The sequence below is a fragment of the Convolutriloba macropyga genome, chromosome 1 (assembly GCF_964194025.1).
Source record: "Convolutriloba macropyga chromosome 1, txConMacr16.3, whole genome shotgun sequence".
In the NCBI taxonomy this organism is placed as follows: domain Eukaryota; kingdom Metazoa; phylum Xenacoelomorpha; order Acoela; family Convolutidae; genus Convolutriloba; species Convolutriloba macropyga.
In genome coordinates, this window is record NC_134468.1 from 27,673,780 (window position 1) to 27,701,775 (window position 27,996).

The window sequence follows — 27,996 nt, forward strand, 5'->3', positions numbered from 1 at the left end:
GGACGATGGTAAAAACGGGGACGCAGTAGTGTCAATAGATATCATAAAACACTCACAAAAAATTATCAGTTTTCTTTGGTTCATGCTCAAATTGAATTAATTTGTTCATTTTCAGGCGACTAAACGGCTCTTGCTGTGTAGTCAATTCTTGCGTTAAAATTGTTTCATCTTTGTTTGTTTTTGTCAGCAATACAGCGATATCCTCTGTTATTTTAATTTTCTGTTTCTTAACTAAATATAAGCAAGACAAATGCCAATCGAATCATTTAAAAAAATTTCTATTTACAACTGCCATTTGTGATTCCCAAGTGGAGTTATGACCAACTTTTAGTCCGAGCATTTCACATGCTCTTATGACAAATTTGATGTCTGTCAGAATTGACATGACACCCAATCTTAGTAATTTTAACACCCTAGATATGAGCTAAATTCGCTGAGCAAATAAAGCAATCAAAATATTATGAATGCTTCATGAAGATGGGACTATATAGCATTTGAATAACTGACAAGGTTGCAATAAAAATACCATACTTTAAGAATGTCATGACACCCAAAGTGTCAAGAGAGAATATTCAGTTACCAGAGCCGACCGAAATTTATTATAGAGACGTTTAAATTGCTTTGAAATTATTTCTAAAAATCTGCTTGATAGGATCAAGGTCGATAAGAAGCGGAGTGTCTCGTAGCGGCACTCGTGTACTGTCGCGTGCTCACGGTCGCCGCTTATCAAGCAGTGGCAAGAACCCTAAAAGGGAGGATGTCGATAGCCCCTCAGATGCAAGCGACATTACCTTCGACCAAGGTCACCTCTCGCATTGGATAATGCTAAACTGACCAAATAACCACACAATAAAAAGAATAAACGCGAATGAGCATAATTTACTAACTTCATCTTGTTTGAACACAAAATTTCATTGGAAGAATTCCTATTCTGACGTTCCTTAACTGAAAAAACTTTGAGGTGCGTTGAAAAAGCGATATGATAATTGTAAGGGAACACTAACTTCTAAACTGCTAGTTATCGAACCTCAAAAAAGGAGCTCAGTTATTTAAAATTGTATGCAACATTTTAAAGCACGCGATCAGTAAAAATAAGACAGATGTCTGGACGTATCATGGTCGCCATGAATTATGTGGGTGTAAAAAGTGCAGTGAAAGAAGAACAAAGCAATTTCGAGACAGACACCCTTGAACTGTTTTAATGTTTCTTTAAACTATGAGCATATCTCAACCAAGAATTGTTTCGCAAAGTGGGTGAAAAATCATGACTCACGATTATACACTTCTTGAGGAATGACCTAATTGACTTCTGTTTAAAAACTTGTTTGTTTGACGCAATTTTTCAAACCCAATGAGCTCTTTAAATTTTCACTATGCAAACAATGCCGAAAATCTCTACTAATTCTTATTTTTAGCATCGCTATTTTCAGTTTTTCGTCATAGTCTTATTTCATATAATTCTTTTCATTTAGTTCACAAAATTTTGGTTTTAACTTGACGCTATTAACAATGTCTGCCTTTTTATAAGTTTTTAAGTTCTTTGGAATATATATCATTGTGGTTTTAGCACGTCATGGAAAAGAAGATAGGAAGTCTGCAAAATCGAACAAATCAGACGAAGACAAATTGGACTTCCCCGCGGATGGAAAGGTTAGCTCTATCGTGTGGGAACCTTCCCAAATACCTCACTTAATTGACAGCTAGAATGCACCAATTTGACCTGTTTAGTTCGCTACTCTACTTCAGTTGATCGATTTTTCCCACCCATCAATTACTGAATTAGACAAATGTCAAATTCAGGACTCGTTAATCGGTGCAAAATCCAACTTCATTTTTAATGTAAAAATTGATTGAACTTATTTTTTGTTTGGAAGATTTTATCTATTTGATGTCGCATCTAGATAAATGAATGCATCAGCTTTCATCGTGCGAATATGACTTTTGAAATTGAATATGTTTTTTACGATGGCCCACTGCGACAATCATTATGGCATCATCGCCATAAGTTATCCATATTGGTGTTTAAACTAGCATTAAATCTTCTTTTGTTCCAGCTCTTTCTCATTTGGAAAGGACTTATTGTTACTTTTGTAACCTACGGTAATTAAATTTAGGTCAAGTTTACGTTCTCTCACTTGTTTCATACTGATTTTTTAATTCAATTAACAGTATCGGTCAGATCATTCTGGATGTCTGTATAAAGTCGAGTAATTTAATTGATGATTGCCTCCGGAGAACTAATGAATGTTTCAACTAGCTATGGTTCTTTTACCCTAATTTTGAGGGGTTTCTTTTTTGGTAACAACTTTTTTTCCAATTTATTGCCTTATTGTAACGTGAAATGATTTCGTTGTTTATTTGCAGTCAGTAAAATCTTAAATGAACGCCACAATTCTCAAGCTATTGCTGTTTTATTAAGCGGAGTTATCGTAAACGTCGGTTTCTTTCTGTTTCTTGCGGTTTCTTTCTGAATTCAATGATTGCATAATTAATGCTTGGATGTAATAATAATCCAGTGAAAAAAAAACATGGTAGCCTAGATAAAATATGAGTAATCATATTAGGGTCATGCTGTGGTAGTTGGTGATATGAAAAGGTCAAGATATGCACAAAATCTTTGCATGAGTGTCAAGAAATAAAGCATTTAAGACATTCAAAGAGTATATCTAGGTCGGATTTGAACGCCTCCCTCTGTTTTGTGACCTACAGTTCTCTGCTCTGCAACAAGAAGTCAGTGTAAAACATTTTTGATAAAGTTACCTTCAATAGTTTGTTTCCTCAAAACGTATGCGAAAATAAAGCACTTATCAAGTCGGGACAGAAGAATTGATTGACATATCTTGATAGGAATTTAATAATTTAACGATTACAAGAAGTACCAGAATTGTAATTTATCAAGTTTTAGATGAGATATTGCAAGTCTTGTCAAGATTTCAAGATCTTGCATATATTGACAGGATGTGTCAAGCTTGGTTTCACTGGGAAACTTTTTCAGGTTTTCAGAATTCAATATTTGCAGCTGAGGGACACTTTTTGCAGGCACATTTTAAAAAGCTAGTCACTTTTAAACCATTTTCAGTATTGTTTTCCTACCGCTGGAGTTTGAAGCAAAAAGGTGGTAAACTGTTTTAATGCACTTTTTTTCACGATTAATTTATGGCTTTCGAAAAACTTATGCTCATTTGGAAAACTAAGTTTTTGATTTTTAAAATTAATTTTCAGATTTGATACTTGCCAAGATGCCTGCAGGTCTGATGCTCGCAAATTAATAGAAAAATGTTGCTAAGAATATGTTGCCTAATATAATCTGAGAGATATTGACACAAAAGGGACGCTTTGGAAGAATGCTGTGTTTTGCCAATCAAGTGTTCACTTATAATCGTGAAAGATGGGGTGAATTATCGTTTCTTGTCAATTTTTTTCCTGACTTTAAGTATAACTTTTGTTTTTGAACATTGAACTTTACATGTTGCTTGGTTACTAATACAGTAATTAGGAGTTGCTTGTATTACTCAAATTCGAAAGATCGTTTTGAGGAGTTTTCTTCCCGTAACAGTGCCTCCTCCTTATCCAAACAACAGAACACCCAATTTAGCCCCTTACTCACAGCCTACTCCCTACCCCACCAACTCCCTCCCCAACCTCCCCTCATCCTACTCATCTACTCCACCCACTTACCCACCAAACCCACTACCCAACCCCCATCCACCTACCCCCAAATCTACCTAATAATAATCTGCCTACCCCAAAATCTACCTAATAATATTCTACACCAACCAACCCCTCCCGCCACCCAAACACCCTAATTAAAAAATTAAGTTATCATTTTCAAACACTTTCTGTAGTTTTAGTAGGCCGTTTTTTTTTGTTTCTTTCTTTCTTTGATATTTCTGATTTTGATAAGGTATGTTTAGCGATTATAATGCACGAGGACTCTTTGAGTTGTTTCCATTATTATGCGGGCTATGTTTTTCGTTGCTTGTTATAAAGTTCTTGAGATTGTTCTACGAAGTGTTTTTGAGGGGCTTGAAATAGTTTTGGTTTTCGTTTATTTCTATGATTACTTTAGGAAAAACTATACAAAATGTTTGCTACAAAGAATTATTATCCCACTGAGCGCTTTTGAGTTTTGAGCTACTCGTAAGAAGCCGCGCTGGTTGCCGAAAGGCAGTCGGCAATTCACATTTTAGTCAAGCTATAAGTAATGGTTAAGTGACTCTGCTTGAAGTCACTGAGAATTTCTGGCGTTTATCGAGAACCACGAAGCAGTTCGAGATAATAAGTCAGAATTTCGAAGTGACTTCTGCAGAATCACTTAACCATGCTTAAAACACTAAACGCGCGCGTTTTAAAATGGCGAAAGTCAATGCAAGTCTACTTCTGGCTAAGGAGCAATTTCTGGCAGTTTAACTTCTGGCTTTGCAGACTTTCGGCATTTTAAAATGTGCACGTGAGCCTTTTAAGTCAGCAATCCTTGATGCGGAGCATCGGTAAGATCACGTGTCAATTTTATTGTTTATATAATTGATATTTTGTTGTCACAAGTCATAGGTCCCTCAAAAAATCTGAAATAAATGCCTTTTGTAACCTGTTTTTTCGGAAACTGTGAAAGAAAAGTATGCGTTATTAAATTAGATTTTTGGCTTCAAATCTGATGCCCATCTTTTAGTTTTGTTCCATTTCTTTGGTACCTTTGCTAACAGCTTTGCTTTTATGAAAAATTGCAATCCCGAACTCAAACCATTTATTCCTCTATTTCTCTGCAAATTCTAGTTTTTCACATTTTATTGCGTCGAGATTTTGAATTGATGGAAAAGCAAAACATCATTCAATTTAAATATTCTTACCTTTTTGAGGGTCGTTCTGCTGCAAGTAATAATTCTATCGCTGCTTTTCGGTTGTGAAGAAAAGATGACTGATTGAGAATTTGATTTTTATTTATGATAAATAGCTAGGTAAGATAAAATTCTGATTGAAAATGTTCAATTTATATTTATAGATGCAAATTGCCCTTCCTTAGGTATATTTACTATCTGAATTTTGATTGTGGCGTGGTGGCGAATATGGTGAATTAGTTCACGGGGCGGAGGTAATTTAGGCTATAAAGTGGTATCTGACTTGGGATTAAAAATAAAAGACCCCGAAGAACAAAAATAAATGGACTCTGCTTATCAATCATACGTTTAAAAATAGTATTAGTGGAAATATAAATGTATTTTTGAAATAAATTGCGCTTTTAAACGGCAATTACGAATCGGTTAAAGTTTAGAACGTTACAATTTGGAAATAAGTGAATAGCGGTCTAGTTTGTGCGTTTTTGCGTGCGGGGTGTTGTTGTTGCAGTTTATTTTGTGCATGCTTCAAGTTTTGTTAATTTAAAACAGAAATCGAAAAGGAAATTTAAAAATTCAACAGCTATAATTGTTTCACGCCTGCCTGTTGTCTTGAAATGAATTCATGCAAATGTCACGTGACTAAATTAAACTGACGTGAAGTGTTGTTGAGGGAGGTATAAACGGGTGTCTGATTGATTTGAGTGCAAAATAATGATATATATGCTTAATATTCGACTGATTGCAGTAGGTGGGCGGCCTCTAGTCGTATAGTTTGCAGTGGTAACTAGTAACTACCGTTTGTAGGGGGTGGCTTTGGGTCCCAAGCGAACAGCGCTACTGCTGTTACTGCAAGGATAAAGGGAAGAAAAAGTAAGCGAAGGTAAGGGTTCAGATATTAAAGAGGAAAAGATTCTCCTTAAAAAGGGTTGCTTTCTTGGTGGAGATAAACCTGATAATGCTAAAGCATCAAATTATATTTTACTGTCTGTTTTTGAGCTCAAGTTACATTTTCAATTTCCCCTATTTTCAAAAGGAATGATCAGTGGTCACTTCTTCTTTTAGTATAGCCTTTTTTTCCTATTTTCGCTGGGAGCGGGCGGGACGGAAAAAGAGAGGCAAGCATCGTGCAGCCAAACGGATAAAGGGATTTTTTCGTAATGAAGGATGAAAAATAACCACATACTACTCATTATTCTCAGATATGTATGAGAAAAGACAGGTACACTTGCAAACTTTTCTCTTCATATTTTGGTCAGGCGTGTGTTATATATAACTATTTCTGAACAGGAAATATAAACTATAAACAGCCGTTTGACGCTAACAATTTCCCAATTGATTTTACGAGGAGGGGAAGTTAGTTTTTAGCTTCTTGATGGAAGTGGGTATGCAACTTAACACCATTCTTATTAATCAAATAGCATATCGTGTGACAAATGTAAATTGCACCCAGGAGTTTTTCGGGACACTTTTTAATTGATATATATTCGACTTGACATCCTGCTGCATTAAATTTTATTTCTCTAAAATAGAAATGGGTCTCAGTGAAGTTTAGGTATTCGGTTTGATTTTCTTCTTTAATGAGGTGGTAATTTCTGAGCGCGCAAAATTTAGGTAGCAATTTTGAAAGAAAACAAGGCGGCTCGTTAATGTGCGTTCGCACATGATGTTCCGACCCGAGCTCATCTACATTTTTGACTTAATTGTCAAACAAATGAAGAGATAACAAAAATAGATGTTTGATTAAAAGAAAAATTGTTACAAAACCTAACTGCTAATTGAATTACATAATGCCATGCCTCATTACAGCGCTCAAGAGATCAGCCAATATAAATACCACGAGAAAAAACAATAAACAACAATATAAGCAAAAACAAAAAATCTCACGGCAGTAACAACGTCAAAATGCAAACAGATAAAACCTTAATTACACAAATTTAGTTTTTCCTAACTACACAGCAGATGGAAGTTTTCCCTGATGAGATTAGGTAAAAAGTTGAAAAATAGAAGAAAAATGACGCTAAAGTCAAAGATCAATCAACATTTCTTAAACCAAATAATTTCAAAAGTCTAAGAAAATCTTTAGCTTATAAAGAAATAATTCTTGATAAATTAAAAAAAAGTATTATGAAACTAATGGAACCTGTCTTTGCTTAAGATAAGCCATATGAATATTCTAAACACGCAGAAAATCTCAAAAATCGCGAGCGATTTACACAAAGACGCAGAAAATCTCAAAAAATTACGAACAAAAACATAAATTATTGAAACCATTAAAAAATCATTAGCTATTATCTGAGTTTTACGTATTTTTTTAGTTTTGATTCATACTAATTAAGCTAAAAATATACTGAAAGAGAAAATAAGTTCGTTCATTTGGGCCAAATTTGAAAATCATTGGGATCTGTTATTACCTGATAAAGCTAAAAGAAGAGAAAAAAGAAACACAAATACACCACTCAAAATTTTTTTTAATGAAAACGCATATTGTCCAACAAATAAAACATCAGTTACGACGTAATATCAATAGACAGGTTAATTTTTGGAATTCAAGGAATTGGATGGGACCTCTCAATGACGAGAAAATGTTAAGTTGACGAAAAGAACAACAAAAACTGAAAAGTTTGAAAAATTTTTGAAGATGTATAATATCATTATTTATAAGACTATTGGCTATAAACTGACTGCTTCAGGCGACATCACTCATTTAATCGTCAATTACAATATTATGAGACCGATCAGAATTTTACGGCTACCTTAAAATAAAAAAAATAAAAAACAGAAAACTCAAATTTAAGCGAGAAAAGTTTCAACGCCGTTAGAGAAAGAACTTGTCGGTATAAACAACTCCTCTATTTTCAAAATTTTTAACAGCTAGTTGATTGTTCTGATTCTTGCAAAATGACTTGAAAAACAACAAATATAAACAAATATATTAAAACCACGAAGTTTTCAAGAAAAGCCCTAGTATCAAAGACATTAAATTCAATAGTTTTCAACGGAATTAAATAAACACGCTAAATTCTGCCTCGATGGAATAGCAGTCATAGGTTTCATTCATCGGTCATCGATAGCTCATAACAATAAGTCGTATGGCAAAGAAAAATACATCAAAACCACGAAATTTTTGAGAAAACCCATACGTCATATAATTCAATAGCTTTCAATTGAAGGCATTTAATACGCTAAAGTATGCCTAGATAATGTGACGACAAGGATGTTTGTCTTTCAAAAGTTATCAATAAGACGTTACAACATGTCATTGACTATGAAAACAACAACAAACACAGGCAAAATCCAAAAATTCAGTAGAAAAGTGCGAGAAGAAAGTGTCGAAGCCATTTAAACCATAACCTTTTTTCTCTGAAAACTTTTTCTACGATGCATTGAACGTCTTTTTTAAGCCAATGGGAGCTATCAATATTAGGAAAATGTAATGAGATTTCGAAAAGATGCAAAATTACTAAAATTATGCGAAAATTGAAAATTATGATAACTCGTGCACCGAAGTCAGAAAACCAATAGTTAGAAGACAAAACCGCTAACTAGATAAATTGTTGTTGATGTAGAACAAAACGCGGGTATGTCATTTCTGAGACTGACTTACAATCCATGAAAATAAGCTTAAGATTGATTTATGTTAAAAAAATTTAAAAAAAAAACATTTTTAAAGTCTTAACAGCCAATAAACTCAGTAGCTTTCATAGGAAGTCAATGGATACGCTCAGCTATGCCACGATGTGAATACAAGGATGTTTGTTTTTCATGCCTAGGTAATCAATAAGACATCACAATATGTCTTATGAATATGACAAAAAACAAACACAGGCAAAAACCAAAAATTCTGTAGAAAAGTGCGAGAAGAAAGTGTCGAAGTCATTTATACCATATTTTTTTCTCTGAAAGTTTTATCTATGATACTTCGGACATCTTCGCTAAAACAATGGTAGCTATCAATGTTAGGATGACGTGATAAGATTTCAAAATGAACCAATAGAGCGAAATGTCCAAAAATTTAAAAAAAAAATGAAATCTTGTGGCATTGAAGACGTATAACCAATAATTAATTGATAAAACCGCTAATCAGATTAATTTTGATTGCAGTAGAAAGGAGGAGGGTCCTGTTTTTACTGAGCCAAGCTTACAGTTCACAAAAATAAGTTTATGATTTACTAATATTAAAAAAAACTCGAAAATTTATTTTCAAAGTCTTAACAGCCATTAGCTGTCCACTCACAGCATTAGATAGGTTCACTTAATGCTCCTTACAAAATCTATTACACCTTTAGTCAACAATTTTATGCCATAGGATTCTAAAACTTTAGTAAAACCTCAAAAAGAAAATCAAAATTTCATTTGAAATTACGAAAACTGAGATACGAGTCCAAAAAAAAACATGAGCGTTCCCGGGGAAACGAATTTTTTGTTCATTGGGCTTCATTTGATTGTAAAGGAGGTTTGCAATTAACGGAGCCTCGATATGAAAAGTGACTAGCCTCTAGGTGACTTGAAAAAACAAAAAAATGCAAAATTTTCTTAAAAAAAGAGCTCCCAAAAAGAATTCGAATTTTTTTTATATTAAACTTCCCTCTGAGACTAGAACTTGTCTTTTTTATCTCCTTTCGTCTATTAAGAACCAAATATTGATTAATTTTGTGGCGTGAAATTTAGTTTTGAATTAAATTTTTCGTAGAAAAATCGTTAATTCGATCAAAAATTACTGTAAAAATGAACAAAAGTGAACCAAATATACCATGTTCACATGAAACTTTAAACCTCGATAACTCCTCGAAAAAAAACGAAATTCAAAAAAATCTTTTTAATTTCGAATTCTACGCTGGACGAGCTTTTTAATGATACCACACACATTTCTCTACGATGAATATATCGGTCGGCCAAAATTCACGGAACAAAAAAAAACCCAGTTGAGTATATAGTTCCTCCCCCCCACAAGTGGGGTCGGAACAATTATCTTCCATTTTGGAGTTCAACTACATATGTCAAACATCAAACAACAAATCTTGGTTATTGATTTTTGTGTTGTTGGTTCCGAAGCTGCTAAAAATGACTGCTATAACTAGCCCAAAATATTTTAATTTCGATATTTTTTTCTCGCTGAAATTTGAATGGGAGGCCTTCCTAAAAAGTAAGTAACTTTTTTTTGCAATCGATCTGACCCCCTTTCAGCCACAAACTTTAGACAGCAATAAATTGTTTAATTTGACATTTGAATATTAAAATGAATAGATGTCTCAAACCTGAAATTTTCAGAAGAATTTTAAGAAATGTTTTCAAAAAATAGTCTAAAGGAATATTTCTCTAAATTGTTCCACAAAATGTTTCACTAAATTTTTCAACAAAATTTTGCACTAAATTGTTGAACAAAAGTTTGCAAACTTTTGGAACATTTGCAATGTCAAGAAACAACTCTTTCAACTAGTGGTAGCAACTTTCAGTAGCCAGAGATTTTTACACTTCAATAGAATCACTCAATCCGTTCGTTTGTGGATAGTCAGAAAAATAACTATCGGCTTGTCGTTTGTTTTTTTTCTAAAACTCATTTTTCTGAATTTGTTCAGATGATTAAATATTCGATTTTATTTGTGAAGAGAGTAGGAACTATGATAAAAAAGAGAAAGACATACAAAAAATAATTGTGTCGAGTTGTTATTTCCACTTCACTAATGTTCTATTTCCGAAACTCTTATATGTAAACTATACACTGCCAATTTGCTTTAAAAATATTAGTGCCAAATTGAGAAGCCATTCACAAAAAGAACTGGGAACAATTTCAGTGATTTGGCTCCTATAATTAAGTTAATTTCAGTTAATTTTTGACGAAATACTTCTTGTTGATGAACAACTGCTAATAATGATGGTCAACTGTTTACTGTTAAGAAAAATTAGTTGTGTAGGCATTTGCTTTCAATATTCAAATTTTGTCTTTTTTCTGTACACTGTATGAAACCTCGCTATGCAGCTCAGATAACTTAAATCATCTCTCAGCTTGATTTAAAAGAACAGAATACATAGGCATCTATTAAGCAAATTGTGGCGATAACAAATTACGCCTCTAAACTTCAATTCAGACTAAAGGAATTCTACACACATTTTTTATTTAAAAACTTTTTGAAAAAATAAAATTTTCAAAAAGAGTATCAAAAATAGTATATCTTGAATCATACTCTCACTTCAATTTATTGTCAGGTTTCGCATAGATGAGCTAAAATTTTGCGAAAACATCACTTTGTGCTTTTCTAGTTGTTCATTGTATTATGTTTTTGCAATTAAATCTGGTATACTGACAGAAATAAGAAAAAAACAGCTTTGGTTAGCAGTTTTTTTTAACTTTTAAGGTAAAATATACCAACTGTTTTTGTTTATTGAAAAATTACAGATGATTATCATAGTTGAGTGTCATGGGTTGCAATGTCTATAGTTTTTATTTTTGCTCTACAGCTAGAAGTAAAGTTAAGATAATTTGAGAGCTTTAAACATCGGCAAAATTTTTCAATATCATTTTAGCAATTTTTCATTGCAATTTCAATGCAATTTATCAATTGCATTTTTATAACATTTTAATGTTACATGTTTCTCATACTTGAATTTTTAACATACAAAACCCTTTACTGGTTTTATTTACCTCTTATTTTCTGTATTCGGTTGCGTTCTATGGCTACAACTAAAAGTAGAAGAATTTTTGAAGCAATATTGTTAAAAAATGTTGCGGAGTTTGTTTTTTGTTTATACATTTTCTTAACTTAAATGTCAGATAAGTCTCCCCAGCAAGTTTTGTTTTTGACTTATTTTCCTGTTTCTGTTTGCAGTCATTCTTAGCACGACAGGAAAGAATTAACAGATGTTAGTAACCAAACATTTAAAATGTTTTTATTATTACATTAATATTTTAAATATCGTTTTGACTAATCTTTAAAAACTTTTTTACATAAGCGCCCCAATCAAGCGTCCTTTTTTTAGTAAAACAGCAAAAATATGAATATTGTTCCCAGTGAGGGAAATATGCTGAAAAATTTGTTCGAAATTCGTGAAAACTGGTCTAAAGTAGCATATAGTTGCAAAACCGGAATTCTAGATAACTTGCCTAGATAGTGCCTACTTGATAGGTAAGGAGTAGTTCCAAGCCTTTTTTTATTGTCTGAAATCAAAACTAATAACTCTAAGGTCAAGAGTTTAGAAATGTAATCAGTGATAAAATCAGTTGAAATTCACCATAATTTAAACTTCAATGACTCCTCAGAAAACATGCAAATTCAGAACACAACCGGTAGAATACCGGAAACGACAAGATGAGCCGTTCAATACATTCTAGACTAATCTTACGCAAATCAGAAACTTCATGGAACAAAAAATCCAATTTTTTAAGGCCTAATGAATTTATATAAAGTGTTTTGATATACAGACCAAGCTTTTGTTTGGCCGCAGATATGGGAGTGGGAATGTAGCTAGGTGGACTTAGGTAGGTAGTTACGGTTAGTGTGTAGTACTTTGGCAGGCATGAGAAATTATTATGGGATCAAACCTCTCATCCTTTTGAACTAGAATTTTATCAGAGATTCTTGCTTCTGGACATTAGAAAATGACCGAATCCTCTAAGTTATAATTCCCAACATTCAAAGAAAGATGTCAAAAATAGAAAAGAAAGAAGTCAAGTTCAAGGTGTTAAAATATGCTTCTCTTTTAAAGAATATAACCAGTACGATACCGGAAAGGACTGGAAGAGTAGTGAAACTTCCGTTTGGCTTTAGCAGATTAAATTTTTTTGATGTATACAAACCTTTCTTAATAATAAATTGAAAATGGACCAAACAGTAAATGAAAGGACAATGGTTCTAAAGTGGTAACACTGGGTATATAAATAGAAATTGAACAAAAATGTGATGCTGAATTTTATTTAGCTGATATTGAATCGCTAGTGAGGTCTTCATAATAGAGATTGCCTGAGATAGCCATGCCATTTGTCGCTTAGTATCGATGACAATATTTGAACAATTTGTCAGTGCCGAGCATGTTGTCAGCACTAACGAATAACATCTGTCTGGTTTTGAATATAATCGACAATTAAAGCTGCTAATTTATTTTGCTTTCGATGTGCTATTGTAGCTTTTGATCTGTTGATGATATTTTGTGGCTGGTAGTTTTTTTTACTGATTCTGTAATTTTGAGACGTCGATCTCAATAGAATTGGAAGAAAAACCTTTTGCTTTAGTCACTAATATGGTTCATCTTTAGTGTTGTAAGTTTCTTATCGCATTCAAAATCATATAATAGGCGATGAATTAAACACCACACTTGTCATTTAATCATTCGTGCAATTGAGAATATAAAGTAATGAAATACCGCACCGAGTTTTAGGCGACTCGAAGCTGCTTTACATTGAACTCATTTTTTAAGTGGTGCCTTAAACATTTTGTAAAATATACATTTATTTTGTGATAAGACCAAAAGAAAACAAAAAATAGCAGTCTGAATATTGTTTGTTTGTAAGCACTCATATTGTTTGTAAGCACTTAATCATTTCGCCATTGTTTCAAATTAGTTGATTTCATTAAGTAGGAACCAAACAGATGAAGACTTTTCGTGTTTTGTAACTTTTATTTTTCTTGGTCAAATTTGTTTTATTTTTCTTGGTCAAATTTGTCAAAGATATCTGCATTTCATGCAATACTAGTCATGCAAACTTTCCCATTCGCGTATGAATGAATTTTTAAAAACCTATTAAGTTTTGATACACATTCTTCTTGAAGTTCTCTTTCAAGCTGTTCATACAGAGATTGTGCTCAGCCCTAACAGTCCGCTTAAGTCAATTCATTGCAGAAGATTAAAAAAATTTTGTTTCAATTCGTTTTGAACAAAAATAGAGGAAGAAAAACAGCGGAAAACCCGTCGAAAATTTTTTATTTTTTGATGCATGAGTAAGAAAGCAAAATTCTCTATATTCAATTTTAGACATCCAAACGCAGTTCAGATATTGAGCTTTCGCCTGCTGACGTCACGCAAGCCCCAGGAGATCCCTCCTCCCTAGACACGACTCAAAAACAGAACTTGACTATTGATGGCGCCAGTGTACCAGGTGAGACCTCTGGAACCGGTGGCAACCAGACTCTGGATCAATCTGCTGGAACCCAAGGAGGTGCTGCGACCAGTGACTCGGGGGCTCCTAATGCACCTGTTCAAAACACTTCAGATGCCCAGGGTCCTCCGGAAGACGCGAAGGACAAAGGCGTGGGTGACTTGGAAATCACACCAGTGACAGCCGCAATCGCTAGGTATCTCAACATTGATCTGTCGCCTGAAGGAAAAGCGGCTGAAAACCGAAGAGGAATTGCAATTGTTGTATATGGAGCTCCAGAATCAGGTAACATGCATCAACATTTGTTTTAAAATTTTTGAGCTCAAACTTTTTGCCAAATACAAAATAACCCACGTCGGAATTTGAATAGAATAATGCTGTTTCGGCTTCTTGCTGTTCCTAAAATTTTAAATTTTGAAATGAAAACGTTCATTTCCAAATTACCTTTTTCTATCTAAAATGATATTTAATCCTCTTTTTTATGGATGTGGTTTGTTCATCTATCCTATTTTAATGTGGTTGTTCATCTATCCGTGCTAACCTAGTAATATTTTTATCATTTTTATTATAAAAAATGGGATGTGGGTAATATCATAATATGGTCCTTCTACAATGGACAAAATTCGTCGGTAAATTAGTAGCAATGATATCTATAGATCTACCTCTATTTGAGGTTTTATTATCCATTGCCAGTGAAGAAATGAGCGTTGGTTTGATCACACGAACATTACAAAAATTTTACCGATGCAAAATCCGATTGGGTGTTTTAGGAAAGAGTACAGTGGCCCAGTCGCTCGAATCTAAATACGGTTTATGTACCCTTAATATGGACGAAATAGTTCTGGCGGCCATAAAGTCGGGAGACTCGGCTAAAGCCCTCGCAGCAAGACAAGCTTGTGCTAAGGCCATGTACGACAAATTGCACCCTGAAGGCAAAACACCCGAAGAAGAAGCTCGAGAAGCCGGTGAGTCTATTAGTTCGGTAAACTTTTTTAATAGTTACAAGTTGACAGAAAGAATAGGAATTTTTTTTTGTATAAAATTTTTCAGTGAAGGCAATTCTTTTGTGCAAAAGAAAAACAATTTTTTTTTAAGTCTTTCTATCAAATACACCTCGAAGCGATCAATTTGAGTCCATGATATTCTCGTTTGTACTCTAGTTGATTTTGATTATATATATCAAACAAAAAAATGTTGCCTAAGCAAATCGCATCAACCAAAACACAAACAAAACACTTCTGATTTTTTTTTGAAATTGGGAACTCAAGTGCTACGTCAGAACTTTGATCTTAATATTTGTTAATATATGTGTATAGTGTTTTAACTGAATTGTTCTACGATTTCCACCTTTTTCTATAATTTATCATGGTTTAAATTTGTATAATGTCCTGTCTTTTGTATTAACTGCTCCCGAACGAAATTTGAAGCAATAATTGTAAACTTGTGTTTTTTATGCAAAATCTTGCTTAGCCGCTTTTTTCGAGAACATTTTTCGAGAACATTTTAAGTGGAGGTCAGGGTTTCGACAGAATGTTCCCGAGGGTTCAGCCTAATTGTTTTGACACTTAGCCTAATAGTTATGTTGTTTTAAAAAAAGTAAAATACTGTGAGTGAGATCATTACCTGTGTTGGGAGAATGAACGGGCCACCTAGTAGCCCCAACACTGAGGAATGTTGACGCTCTCGTTTTTCATTTTAAAAGTTGCTTAAGGTTTAAAATCCTGACTTTTCAATTAACTCTTTCTCTTATTTCACTTTTTTAAAGTTCTTTTAAATCCTCATCTTTGTCGTTTTACAAAGCAAAATCCTTCAGAAGAGCCTTGACTAAAATGAGCCAACTAGGTTCTTCTATTAGAAGCAGGAGCAACTGATGATGATGCTTCACAAGATGAACGAGAATTTATTCAAGTTCAAAACAAAAATAAGCGTTTTCGAAATCAAAACCAGAGTAATTCGTTGTCAGAACCATTTAGACCCATGGTTATGACAATTAATCCGAGACCAACTCAAGTGCAATTCGACCGAGCTATGAAGACAAAATTCCCACTACTGAAGTTACAACTAATAAGAGACTAACCAAACTCATTCGATTTTTTATCCAACCAGAACATAAAGCCTCCAGAGATAGTCTCACCTCAGGTTTTAATCTGCAATAAGTGTTCCCAAACCAAATTCCAAACGCAAGAAATACACTGCGAGAAGCTTAGTCCAATCGCTTAGTCAATGTGAATCACAGCATCCAGGAAGATGAAATAATAGAAGAACTCTAAAGCAATCACGGAAAGAATGTGGTAAAAGTGTCAATGATTAGAACCCGAGAAAGTAGAAAATCAGCAGAGCTTATCAGAGTAATAAGAGAGTCAACAAATCTTGTTTTAGCAGCACAAAAGCACGGTGTATTGTTTGGCTGGCTGATCTACAGATGTGAAACAAGCAAAGAGCCGCATTATGAAAAACGATGTTTCAAGTCTCAGAAATACGGACACTCTGTCAATAAGTGTAATAACGAGCAGCACTGCCTACGATGCTCAGGCCAGCACACAGTAAAGCAATGCCCTGAGCCAAAAGAAAAATCCAAATTTGCTAATTGTAGCAAATTGCACGCATCTGTGTACAAAGAATGTTCCTCTTATCAAAACGCAGTTGTTGAAGCAACAAAGAGAAAACAAGAAACAATCAAACTCAACTGTCACGGCGATAAACATAAGCGTTCTGGTTGCTGAAGTTCTCAGCAAAATCCTATCAAATTTTAACGCAATGTCTTATAATGATATAATCAATATTATCAGTATTAGTGAAAACAAATTTTTTATTGATAGAGTAGCCGTTCAAAAAGTAAACGTTAGCCTCAAAAATGCTAAAAACAATTTCACGAATGTTCCACTGCAACGAATTTTAAAAAATTGCCATCAATTTAGTCAACATGGACAAAATTAAAATCACGCAATGGAACTGCCGAGGCTTGTCTAAGAAAGTATCAGAACTTCTTGTCTTTTTAAAGGAAAAAGATACTGATATGGTGTGTCTCGCGGATAATGACTTCGAAGTTACAGACACGAAAGCAAGCAAGTCACATGGTTCAATGATTTCAGTAAAGAAGAGAACGACAAAAATTGAAGTTAAACCAAAAAAATTTGATAGGATTGAACGAGAAAAAGTTCTCGAAATACTAAAATCTTGCTTTGAAATACCTGTTTTATGTCAGCTCTTGGTTTTTAGTTCTTCACAACTCACCAGGTTGCGATCTGAATCTGTCAGAATTTTTTGAAATCGAATTAAAAAACGTTTTTATCTGAGGAGAATTCAACGCTCCATGTCAGGAGTTGAACTGCACATATAGCACTGTAAACGGTGAAAAAACACACAACGATTGAAACCGGAACTTTTAAGCTTTTAAACATTGGTTTTCACACATATCAACCACATCAGGGGGCCTGTAGAAATATGCTTGACCAACACTTCGCCGATCAATCAGTCTTCAACTTTTTTTATACATTTTTTATTTTCGATGGTTGTGGTAGTGACCACAGCTCGGCCATCACAACCTTGAACATAGTTATTCAGAACAGATTTTATTTGAAGGCAAAAATTAACTTGAGAAATCCAAACAGATTGTGAGATAAGAATAAGAAAACGCTGTTCTCTATCCCCCATCTATGCAAGAGCAGAACTGAATCAATTTAATCATGTACTTGTACAGATCATTCAAGTCTCTCTACAGATGTCTTATATCCTACAGAAAAGTTTTTGCCTTTGGACACGAAACTGTTATTCTTATCCGCAAAAAAAGAAAAAAAGAAGTTCTGAAAGAAAACAAACGGAGCACAGTACAAAACCTTGAAAAAGGGGATTACATTTCCTCTAAAGAAAAACTCTACTACAGGTTACAATTAAATATCATAAATACGAAAGCGTGGAACTAAATGAGCACTTCAAGATCAATAAATCTCTGTTCTCTACCCCCATCTATCCAAAAACAGAACTGAATCAATTTTTATCAAGTACTTGTACAGATCATTCAATTCTCTCTACAGATATCTTATATCCCACAGAAAAGTTTTTGCCTTTGGACATGAAACTATTAATCTTATCTCTACTTCCGGATACAATGAAATATCATAAATACGAAGGAGTGGAACTAAATGCGCACTTCGAGAAGTTTGGAAATGAGAAATTTTTTTTTTCTAAAACGAAGAAATGAACCAACTAACTACTGTGTTATAAAAGTAGACCAATATGAAGAAAATCTGAACAAAACATGTATATCAAGTTCAGGACCAGACACAATCAGCTATCACATTCTGAAAAGGTTTTTTAAATGCCTTAAAGCATATATCTGTCTCCTGAAAACTAGCTCTATAAAAATTTTTTATGTTCCAATTGGATGGAAAGAGTCACAAGTCAAAATGTAACCAAAGCATAACAAAAACAAACAAGAGGCAGAAAACTACCGACCAATCAGCCTAACTAATTGCATTGCACAAATTTTGTGAAACTGCTATAAAGCTATAAAGAATATTGTCCTAACGCACTGTGAAAACAATGGTGTCTTCGGCGAAATGCAAAGTGCATATAGACGAAACCGCTGCACAACTGATATAATGCTCAAACTAAATAGGAACGTTGCAGAAGCGTTTCAATGGTCCCTAATGGTGGGATCTGTCTGCTTAGATGTCCGAAAAGCGTTTGATGCAGTGTGGAGACTAGGACTTCAAAACAAACTTTAAAAAATTGGTGTGCATAAACCTGAGATAAAATGCGTAAACTTTTTGCTCTCAGAGAAGTATCTTGGTGAAGATCAATAACTCAAAAAGAAGCACCTTTTCAACACTAGCTGGAGTACCTCAGGGCAGCGTCATAGCACCAATACTCTTCCTGGTTTATGTCAGGGGCACACCTAATTTACTTGCACAAATTTTTCAAATTGGTGATGATTTTGCCCTTTACTACAGGTCGCGCTCATGTAGAATAATACAAGAGTAACTTCAATATTTACCAGACCAATTAACGAACACCTTGGTGCGAAAACCTGAAAATAAAAATAAATTCTGGCAAAACAATGTACATGCTTTTTAAAAACCCGTCAAAGAAAGGCTCCAGTCTTGATGTTTTCATCAATGGTGAACGAATTGAAGGCGCAAGCTCAAGTAAATTTCTTGGCGTCATCCTTACCCTGCATCTAAATTAGAAAGAACACTGCAAATGTTTGGTGGCAAGAGCAAACAAAAGAAACTTCCAACTGGATGGCTCAGTCAAATCAACATTGATGACGAGGGCTTGCTGACTCTGTATAAATCATGGGTTTGACCTCTATTTCTTTATGCCTGCTGGACTGACCAATCTAATTCAATTATCCTCAACATACAACAAACTCAAATTAGAGCAGTAATAATTTGTATTAGAAAATCCCACTGGTGCATTGTCAAAAAAACTCCATGAAGAGGCGGCCAATATACCTGCTGTAAGGTATATTCAGATCAGATTAGCAAATGATTACCTGAAAAGCGCGAAAGAAAACAAGATCAAATCATTACTTGAACTCATCAAGAAAAAGGGACAGTGTCCGAGAAACATTTATAAAAGCACACTGGACTATCTGTCCTGCTAATATAGGGAAAAAAAGGAAATTGCAGGCTACTATTCTAACACATCCTAAAAGTCTTGACAAATTAAAAATAGCAGCAAGAGGTCAAACAATAAAAAATATCTGTTTTTCTTTTTTCCTTCACAACCAGTGGTTCGAACCACACTAATGAATCACATATGGGCACAGTATAAGACGAAGCTTCCAAGTCATGAGAACACACTTATTCTAATCAGAAGAGTCCACGTAAATAAATCCAAAGAATATGGACTGGCTAAGTAGCTATGACAAGCTGGTGCAAAAACTGACCTAGAAAGCGATGGTTTGAGTCACAGCGGAAGCCGCCTATTTGCATTTTTGTTCTTTTCTGACATTTAATTGTGACAAGATTGCCATATGTACCAATGACAAGAAAATTAATGCCGACACCCACAACAACCTGAGTACATTGGCAAAACGGCTAACGATTTTGGAATAAAACGAATGGAGCAGTTGAAGGTTGTTCGAGTCAGAACATTAGCTTGCAGTCTTCTTCTTATTTTTATTCATATAGTTCAAATTCCATTCCATATATCGTAGAACAGCCAACTACCAATGGCTTAATGCTAGGCGCTTGCTTAGTTAATTCGGGTCAAGTCAAACAACGTTTCCTGTTCTAATCTTGCAGCTAAGCCAGCTGCTCACCTTGTAGTTTCGGGGCCTACTTGTATGAAACACGCGCAAAAGCACCAGTATAATACAAAGCTTTTTGCAATTAGAAAACCTCGACGTCCTTGGCAAAATGTCAGGGAATTCATTTTAAAATATTTCATTATAATCCATTAGCTTTATTTTCAATCAAGACAGCTTTCATAGGTTTGGTTCAGTGGCTTTGTGGTTTAGGTTAGCTTAGCACGTTTTACTGTTTTTTTATTTTTCCAGCTTTACCTTATTTTTTTTCTAATTATACACTTTTGTTTTTTTTAGAATCAGTAATTAACTGTTGCAACAGCTCTTTTTCTTACGTTCCCTCAATTCTTTTTAACGCGTGTTAACACTTACCTTCATGAACACAATTTTACTTATGTACGACTAAATCAGCGAGTAGTAGCGCAGTGCCCTAATCCTATGATCAAACGGCGCGCAGTGGTTCGATCCCCACCAGGCGTGAAGACTAGTTCCTTCTATTTTTGTCTCGTATTGACTCTTACGTTTTAAATAGAAAATTGTACATCTCTGCTACTAAAACAGCAACTCGTAGCGCAGCGGTCTCTTCATTTGAAGAAACCGGAGACAGTACTTCAATCCCCGCCACCAGCGAATCCCTTTGTTTCTTTTTCTTTTTTTCACTTCTGTCATTCTCTTTTTATATTTTTCTGTAACGCCCTACTTCTTGAGTTATTAAATTTAATTAACAACTTTTTCCATCTTAGGAATAAAAAATGTTGCATTATATTTTACCTCGTATGAAAAAACGACGAACGAATCAACAGCTACGAGGCTAGCCAAGAACACCAAGAATACAATTTAAAACAAGCAGAAGCCCTTTCCGTCGCTTGAAATGGCTCCCAGCAACAAGAGCAATCAATTGGTTGTAAAGGAAAAAACTTTGTAAAGACAGGAGCATTAATTCTTCATTCCGAAATCAAACTTTCTCTCTCTTTTTTTGATGCTTTTTAAATTGATTGAACCTCATTGTACATACATTATTAATAAGGAGTGGAGGTCAGGGATTCGAACCCCACCTTAATTGATATTTTTTGCAATCTTAAAAAAATGTGTAGGCTACAGATTCGTCTGAATTAAATTGCTCCGCTTATTGCTCAATAGCAATTCGTAAGGCATTAATCACTTTGTGTTTTATTATTCCAACTTTTTTATTTATTTATTTGCGAAATTTTGATAAATGAGGAAGACTCCATTTGCTGAATGAATTTTTTTTAAAACACGAGACAATTTGACAAAAACGTAATAACAAACCAAATAATTTGTAAAATATGTGCAATTGTTTCATTTTATTTTTTTTACTGAAACTAAAGATTTCTCTGTGAACATTGTGTAGTCTGAGTTTTCGAAAATAGATTATATACAGAAGTTTTGAAATAATAGCGTGCAGTAGTTTGTTATTATTGTTCGCCGCTTTTCGTTTGAGAGCAATTTGTCTGCCCTTAGTCGGTTTTTGTTTTTCTCTAATTTCTTAGCCTGCTCATCGGAATCGTGTTCTTTAGTTAACCCAGTGTAAATTTCTAACGAGCCAAATGTGATGCTTGGAATATAGAGCAATAGCCAAAAAATGATTTTTTGAGAAAGCCAGAAAAATTAACATACTCTTCCACTCTACTTTTGTTGTTCACTGATTTATAGCTTTAATTTAATTCATTTAATTAAGCTTGGAGTTGATATGGAAATTGATTCTAAAGTAACTGAAGATACATCATTAATCTGGGATACTTGAAAATTTATTTTTTTAACTTTAATTTTTTGAAAACTAACTTAACCATAGTAGGCATTCCGTTTGGTTGATTTAAATTTTCTTCTCGTGCCACACACAGATATACTTGATGGAGCAGCGTGTTCCATTCTTTTTTGTTAGCAGCGTTACTAAGCTTAAATCTTTTTTAAAGTTTTTTTAGAGCTGTGTGGTAGAGCCAGCTGTTGCACAAATGTGAGATTAAAAAACTGCGGATAAGAGATTTGCGGTGCTTTTGCTTGCAGACAGATAATAGCTCGTAAATACTTTCGTTTGATAACGCCATGATTCCGCTGGTCCGCATTGGGAAGGGTGATAGGTCGTTATCTGTCTTGAGTCTTAGCTTTAAGTTTCAATTAGTTTGGTTGCTCATGTTTTGTTTCAGGTTACACAATTCAAGCAAGAGTATCATTTCCAGTTTTACAACATTTCATCATCATGACTTTTCGTTGCAACTTTTGGAAAAACAAATCAACTTACAAAAGGCGGTAAAACACAATAAACGTAAGAAGTTAATCTCTAGCATTAACATCCTCCGGGCCCACAAAACCTAACCCTAACCTGGTTGTGGGTTTGGGGTAGACATGCATAAGTTTTACTGCTGGTCTGTTTAATTTGCCTAAAGCGGTCTTAACCTCGCATGACCTAGCTATGTTGTCGGGGCCGGTGAAAGTCCATGTGACTCGTCCCAGATTCCTCTTGGTGTAAACTCTTCAAGAAGCCAAACAACATCATCCACTTCCAAAGCTGCTTCACAAGACGTCCACTTCTGTCGTTTGTTCAGCGAAGGAACATACTCGGTTAGCAGCCTCTTCCAAATCTGCTGAAGTCTCTGCTTCACCTGCGTCCACGCCGAACTCTTCAAGGTAAGTGTCTCGTTGAAAACGGCTCCAGGAACATTGCAGAAGGGTCTTCCAAGCAAGAAGTGGTTTGGTGTAAGTGGGTTGTCGTCTTCGTGGTTGCTTCTCACGTGAGTGAGTGGACGCGAGTTGACAAGACACTCGGCTTCACTGATGATCATGGCAAAGACATCTGGGGTGAGTTTTGCGGAGCCGAGGTTCAAAAGAAGAGCTCGTTTAACACACTGAATGAGTCTCTCCCACACCCCACCAAAGTGAGGAGCAGAAGGAGGGTTGAGTTTCCATTCGACAGACTGGTTCAGTAGCTGATCTTTGATGTAGTCGTGGTCCAACATCAGTGGTCTTCTTCTGATCTGCTTTCTTGCTCCCAGGAAGTTGGATCCGTTGTCTGACAGGAACAAGCGCGGTTGGCCGCGTCGAGCGATGAAGCGTCGGATTGCTGTCAAACACTTGTCTGCGCTGAGATCCTCTGCAACTTCCAGGTGAATTGCTCTTGTAACGAAGCAAGTTAATAAGCAGATGTAGGTCTTCACTTCTGAATCTCGATGAACGACGGCAAACGGTCCAAGGTAGTCCACGCCGACATTGGTGAAGATGACTGGTGACTGAGTTTCCTGGAAACGAATGTCTGGCAGGTCTGCCATCGGTGGCTGTAGTCCCTGTGCTCGGAAGCGGCGACAGTCGAAACATTTGAAGGCCAAATTTCTCAAGAAAGCTCTGATTCCGAGAATGTGGCATCTCTGTTGTATGTAGTTGCGGGTGTATTCAACTCCAATGTGCATACAAATTTCGTGGCATTTCTGTATGTAGAGTTGAGTGCTGTGCTCTTTAGAGTCCAGGATGATGGGGTGCTTGGCGTCAAAAGGTAGCGAGCTTCGTTTTGTTCTGCCACCAACGCGAAGAAGTCCACTTTCAAAGAAAGGGGACAAACAGAGCAGACGATCTTTCTTTGACAAAGGCCTGTGTTGTTTCATATCTTTGATGGCGTCTTTGAAGGACTTCTCTTGCGATTTTCTGAAGAGATAAATTCGGGCTTCGTTAATGTCGTCGAGTTCTAGTTTGCCTCTTTGTTTCGATCTGAGATTCTTTATGAACCTAATGACAACAGCCATAGAGCGCATTAACTTCATCCATTTTGAGAATCTGCTGACGTCGATAATACATTCATCGTTCGATGTTTCCATTGTGACGTTTGTCTCCTCCTTGTTACCCAAGGAGTTCTTCCAATGGCTTTCGGGATCACTTAAGAAAGCTGGAGGTGTTAACCAGAACACATTGATATCACAGGCTGGTATTCCTTGGGAGACATGGTCTGCGGGGTTGAGTTTTCCGCTGATATGCTGCCACTTGGAGACGTCTGTGTTGTTGCGGATCTCTTGTACTCTGTTTCCAATAAAAGTTTTCAATTTGTCTTTGCTTTTGATCCAGGCAAGGACAGCTTCACTGTCGCTCCAAAAGTGTCTTGAGACAACTGGTATTGTTAGCTGCTTGGAAACAAATTGCATTAGTCTGCATCCTAATACGGCTGCTTGCAACTCAAGTTTCGGGATACTGATTTGCTTTAGTGGCGCGACTTTAGCTCTAGCTATGACAAACCCAGTTGAAATGGTGTTAGCTGATTGAGATCTGATGTATATGACTGCTCCATAAGCCAGATGTGAGGCATCACAGAAGCAATGTAACTGGTTTATCGGAGACGGCTCGATCGGAGAAACAAAACATCGCGGCATTGATATTTCTGGCACATTTAGATATTGCTCTATTCATGTTTTTTTTTGCTTTCTGTTTCTCGTCTGACAGGAGATCATCCCATGCAAGTCCTTCTTTCCAAGTATCCTGCAAGATGATTTTTAGTGTAATCAATAATGGGGCAATGATTCCTAATGGATCGAACAAGCAGGCAATTAGAGAAAGGAGCTTTCTGAGTGTGTAGTCCGTTTTGTCTTCCTGAACTTTGGCAAGCTTCTGGTGGAAGAAAGTATCATTAACTGTATTCCACATTACGCCTAAGACACGATGTTTGTCTTTTTCACTGTCACAATGTTCTTTGGGTATTTTGCTTAGACATTGAACAGAGTTTGAGACAAACTTAGTTAGACTGAAACCTCCTTTAGAGAGTGTTTGTCGCAAGTCTTGAACAGCAGTTTCAGCTTTCTGTTCATTGACGAACGAATGTACAAAGTCATCCATGTAGAAACTGTTGAATATAAGATCTTTTGTAGCGGTGTTTCCGAAGTCTTTCGCTGTTTCTTGGAGGACAAATATTGCTGTAGTTGGTGAACATCTGGCTCCAAAGATGAGTCGCGTATACTGGAACTGCTGTACGGAGTTGTTTGAAGGCCAAAGAAAACGGAGACATGACTGATCTTCTGTTCGTATGCAAATTTGCATAAACATGGCCTCTATGTCTGCCATTACTGCAACAGAATTCTGGCGAAAGCGAAGTAGTAAGCCGACCAGGTTGTTGAGAAGGTCGGGGCCTGACAGAAGGTTTTTATTTAGCGACTGCTTCTTAAAAACAGATGCGGCGTTTGCAACACGCCTGACTTTCCCAGGTTTGTTGGGGTTGGTGACGGGGTGATGGGGAAGGTACCAAAACTTCTCTGGTGCTGGATTTGAGAAAGTTACTGGTTTGACATAACCCTTCTCTAAATCTGTGTCCAAAGTTTTCTCATACAACTGTTTCAACTCAATATCTTTGTTGAGTCGGCGCTGAAGGCTGTCAAGTTGTGCTTTGGCAACCGGATAGTTGTTTTCTAATTTACTGTCCTGTTTCCAAAGTAAACCAATTTCATATCTGTCTCCGATATGATGGATTGTATCTTGTAATATTTGAACTGCTCTTTTACTGTCTGTTGAAGTATCTGCAGTTTCTTCAAACCCGATTCCTGTATTCTCTATTTTCCAGAAACTGGTCACACATTCACTGAGATGTCTTTCAGTATCAACAGTTAAGTTTGTGAGTGCGTGGTCGAAGGCTCTATAACTATGGGATAGGAAGTTTGTTTCCTGTTGGATTGGATTACTTTTTCGTTTAATTGGGCCAGTAATTGTCCAACCGAGAAGATTGCGTAAAGCAAAGTGGCTTCCTGAGGGTCCTTGAAGGAACTCGCGTTCCCAAATGTATTGGGTAGCGTCAACACCTAAAAGTATCTGTATCTTGTTGTCACTAAGTTTAGGAAAATGTATGTGTTGAAGGTGAGGGTAGGACGAGCACGCTTCGTTCAAATCTTTTACAGGCGCATCTTTGAAAGTCCAATTATTCACGGCATGAACGTAGTTTAAACGGAAGAGTGGTTGACCGCTATTGAACTTTCCAATGTCCAACCGAACAAGATTTGCGTGCATGACGGATTCGTCAAATGCGTGCGATACATTCAGATCGAATTCTGAAGTCTTTGGAGCCCGTACCTTGTCGGCAGTGGTGTTGAGGACGTATGAAATGGTACTACCATTGTCCAGAATGGCATAACAATTATGTCTTCTATTATCATTTCCGAATAGGGTGACAGGTATTACCTGTAGTTGATTCCTCGTTTTTGATGGGAAACCAGGATTGTAAACCTGAGTTGGAATGTCACTGTTTTTGTCTTGTTGATCCAGTGGTTCACACATTGGCAGTTCAATTGCTGTCATGTTTGTTGATTCGGGTGCTTTTTGTCTGTCTGTGTGGAGAAGGCTATGATGTTTGCCATTGCAATGTCGGCAGAGAACTTTTGACGTGCAGTTTTTGGCGGCGTGACTGGAGCTCAGGCAATTGAAACACAGAGAGTTCCTCTTTGCTTCGCTATTGCGTCTGCTGACATCGAGACTGAGAAACTGTGGACACTTGCGAATGTAGTGATCTTGTTGATCAAGCGGGCATTTTGTTCTGCTCCTATTTGCTGTTGCATTTCTCATAGGCTGCTTTGAACCAGAGAAAGAGGAGCTTCCGTTTGTGTTGTTGCTACTGTTAGCCGTCCATTGCTGAGGCTTTGCACTACCGATGTTCTTATTTGCTGTATTATTATGTTCAAAACTTTTATTGCTGGGGAATGAACTCTTACTTCCTGGAAAATTCTGTGTCCAATTTGAACGATTTTGGTTCTTATTCCGATTGTTGAAGGAACTTGAACCCTGTGATTGGTTCTGTTGACCTGAATGGTTGTTAGTGTTTGATGAAAATGTGTCTTGTAATTGTTCGAAGGCTCTGGATTGCCGATCCATCCAATCGGAAAGCTCTGTGAGACCTGGATTTGTCCAGTCGTTGTCAACAACATGTTCGGTCCACTTCAACTTGATTGGGTTTGGTAGCTTATCTCGAGCTATCCTGAGCAAGTACGTGGCATTTAGGTCGGCACTGAAGCCATGTGAGACAAATGTCTGAACAACCTTTCTTAACAACGAAGCGAAAGCTATCAAAGCTGCGTGGTCATTCATAGCCGGTCTTTGGAAAGCTTCTAGTTCTTTTGTTAGGGCACCGACAACGTTTTGCGGGTTTCCAAAGCGTCTGTTGAGCTCTTGAAGGGCGGAAGAGTAAAAGTTTGGGTTGCAAAGAAAGCCGGAGATGCAATCCTTTGCCGGTCCAATGACTAAACTTTGCAAATAGCTCATTCTTTCAGTGTCAGTGATGTCTTCGTTGTTGTGGATGGTCGAGGAAAACATGCTGCTCCATTCGTTCCACTTGAGCGGGTCTCCATCGAACTTCTGAATTCGGATGTCCGGCAGCTTTACTGAGCGATGGATATTCCGTTGACGATATGGGTTGGAGTTTTGATTACCAAAGCTTTGGCTGCTCGGGTAAACAGGTCCACGAGGGGTTGCGTTTGAGGGCTCAAAACTACCGTTTACTAAGTTTGACCAACTGTTTGAGCAATGTGCCTGAAATGGGCCTGGATGGCTTGGCGTTGGGAAACGATTGCCGAAAGAGACTGGAACAGGTGTTCTATGGTCAGGTACATTTTCAAAGAGGCCAGTGTTATTAATGGGCCTGGCAGGATCGAAAGTGTTTCCAGCCGGAGGAAGTGTTCCACTAAATACTGGCAGTTGCATATTTGAAGCTGTAGACAATTGTGGGAACGCACGAGTTGCGTCAATAGAGCTCTGTGAAACAATTGCTGGATTCACAATTGGTGCTATTGCTTGAAGGTGCTGATGTTGATTGCTTGCTACGTTGTCAGAGTCTGTTTGTTCGAGTGCTG

At 36.2% G+C, this 27,996-nt stretch overlaps 2 protein-coding genes across 10 annotated transcripts in view; one reads left to right on the plus strand and one right to left on the minus strand.

Moving 5' to 3' along the window:
• The window catches only part of LOC142337542 (uncharacterized), a 30,628-nt gene extending 24,544 nt beyond the window's left edge, over nucleotides 1-6,084 (minus strand). Inside the window, exon 1 of one of the 2 annotated variants that reach the window (XM_075386843.1) lies at nucleotides 4,848-6,084. The gene's annotated coding sequence lies outside the window, so the exon portion shown is untranslated. Of the gene's footprint in view, nucleotides 1-1,004; nucleotides 1,163-4,847 lie in introns of those variants that run through there. The other variant, XM_075386878.1, reaches the window with a different exon arrangement.
• The window catches only part of LOC142337496 (hydrocephalus-inducing protein-like), a 389,940-nt gene that overhangs the window by 243,410 nt on the left and 118,534 nt on the right, over nucleotides 1-27,996 (plus strand). For 7 of the 8 annotated variants that reach the window (XM_075386772.1, XM_075386789.1, XM_075386781.1 and 4 more), the window contains 4 exons: nucleotides 653-802; nucleotides 1,568-1,650; nucleotides 13,800-14,208; nucleotides 14,694-14,888. In XM_075386772.1, coding sequence (XP_075242887.1) covers nucleotides 653-802; nucleotides 1,568-1,650; nucleotides 13,800-14,208; nucleotides 14,694-14,888 — 837 coding nt within the window. The remainder of the gene's footprint in view (nucleotides 1-652; nucleotides 803-1,567; nucleotides 1,651-13,799; nucleotides 14,209-14,693; nucleotides 14,889-27,996) is intronic. The other variant, XM_075386805.1, reaches the window with a different exon arrangement.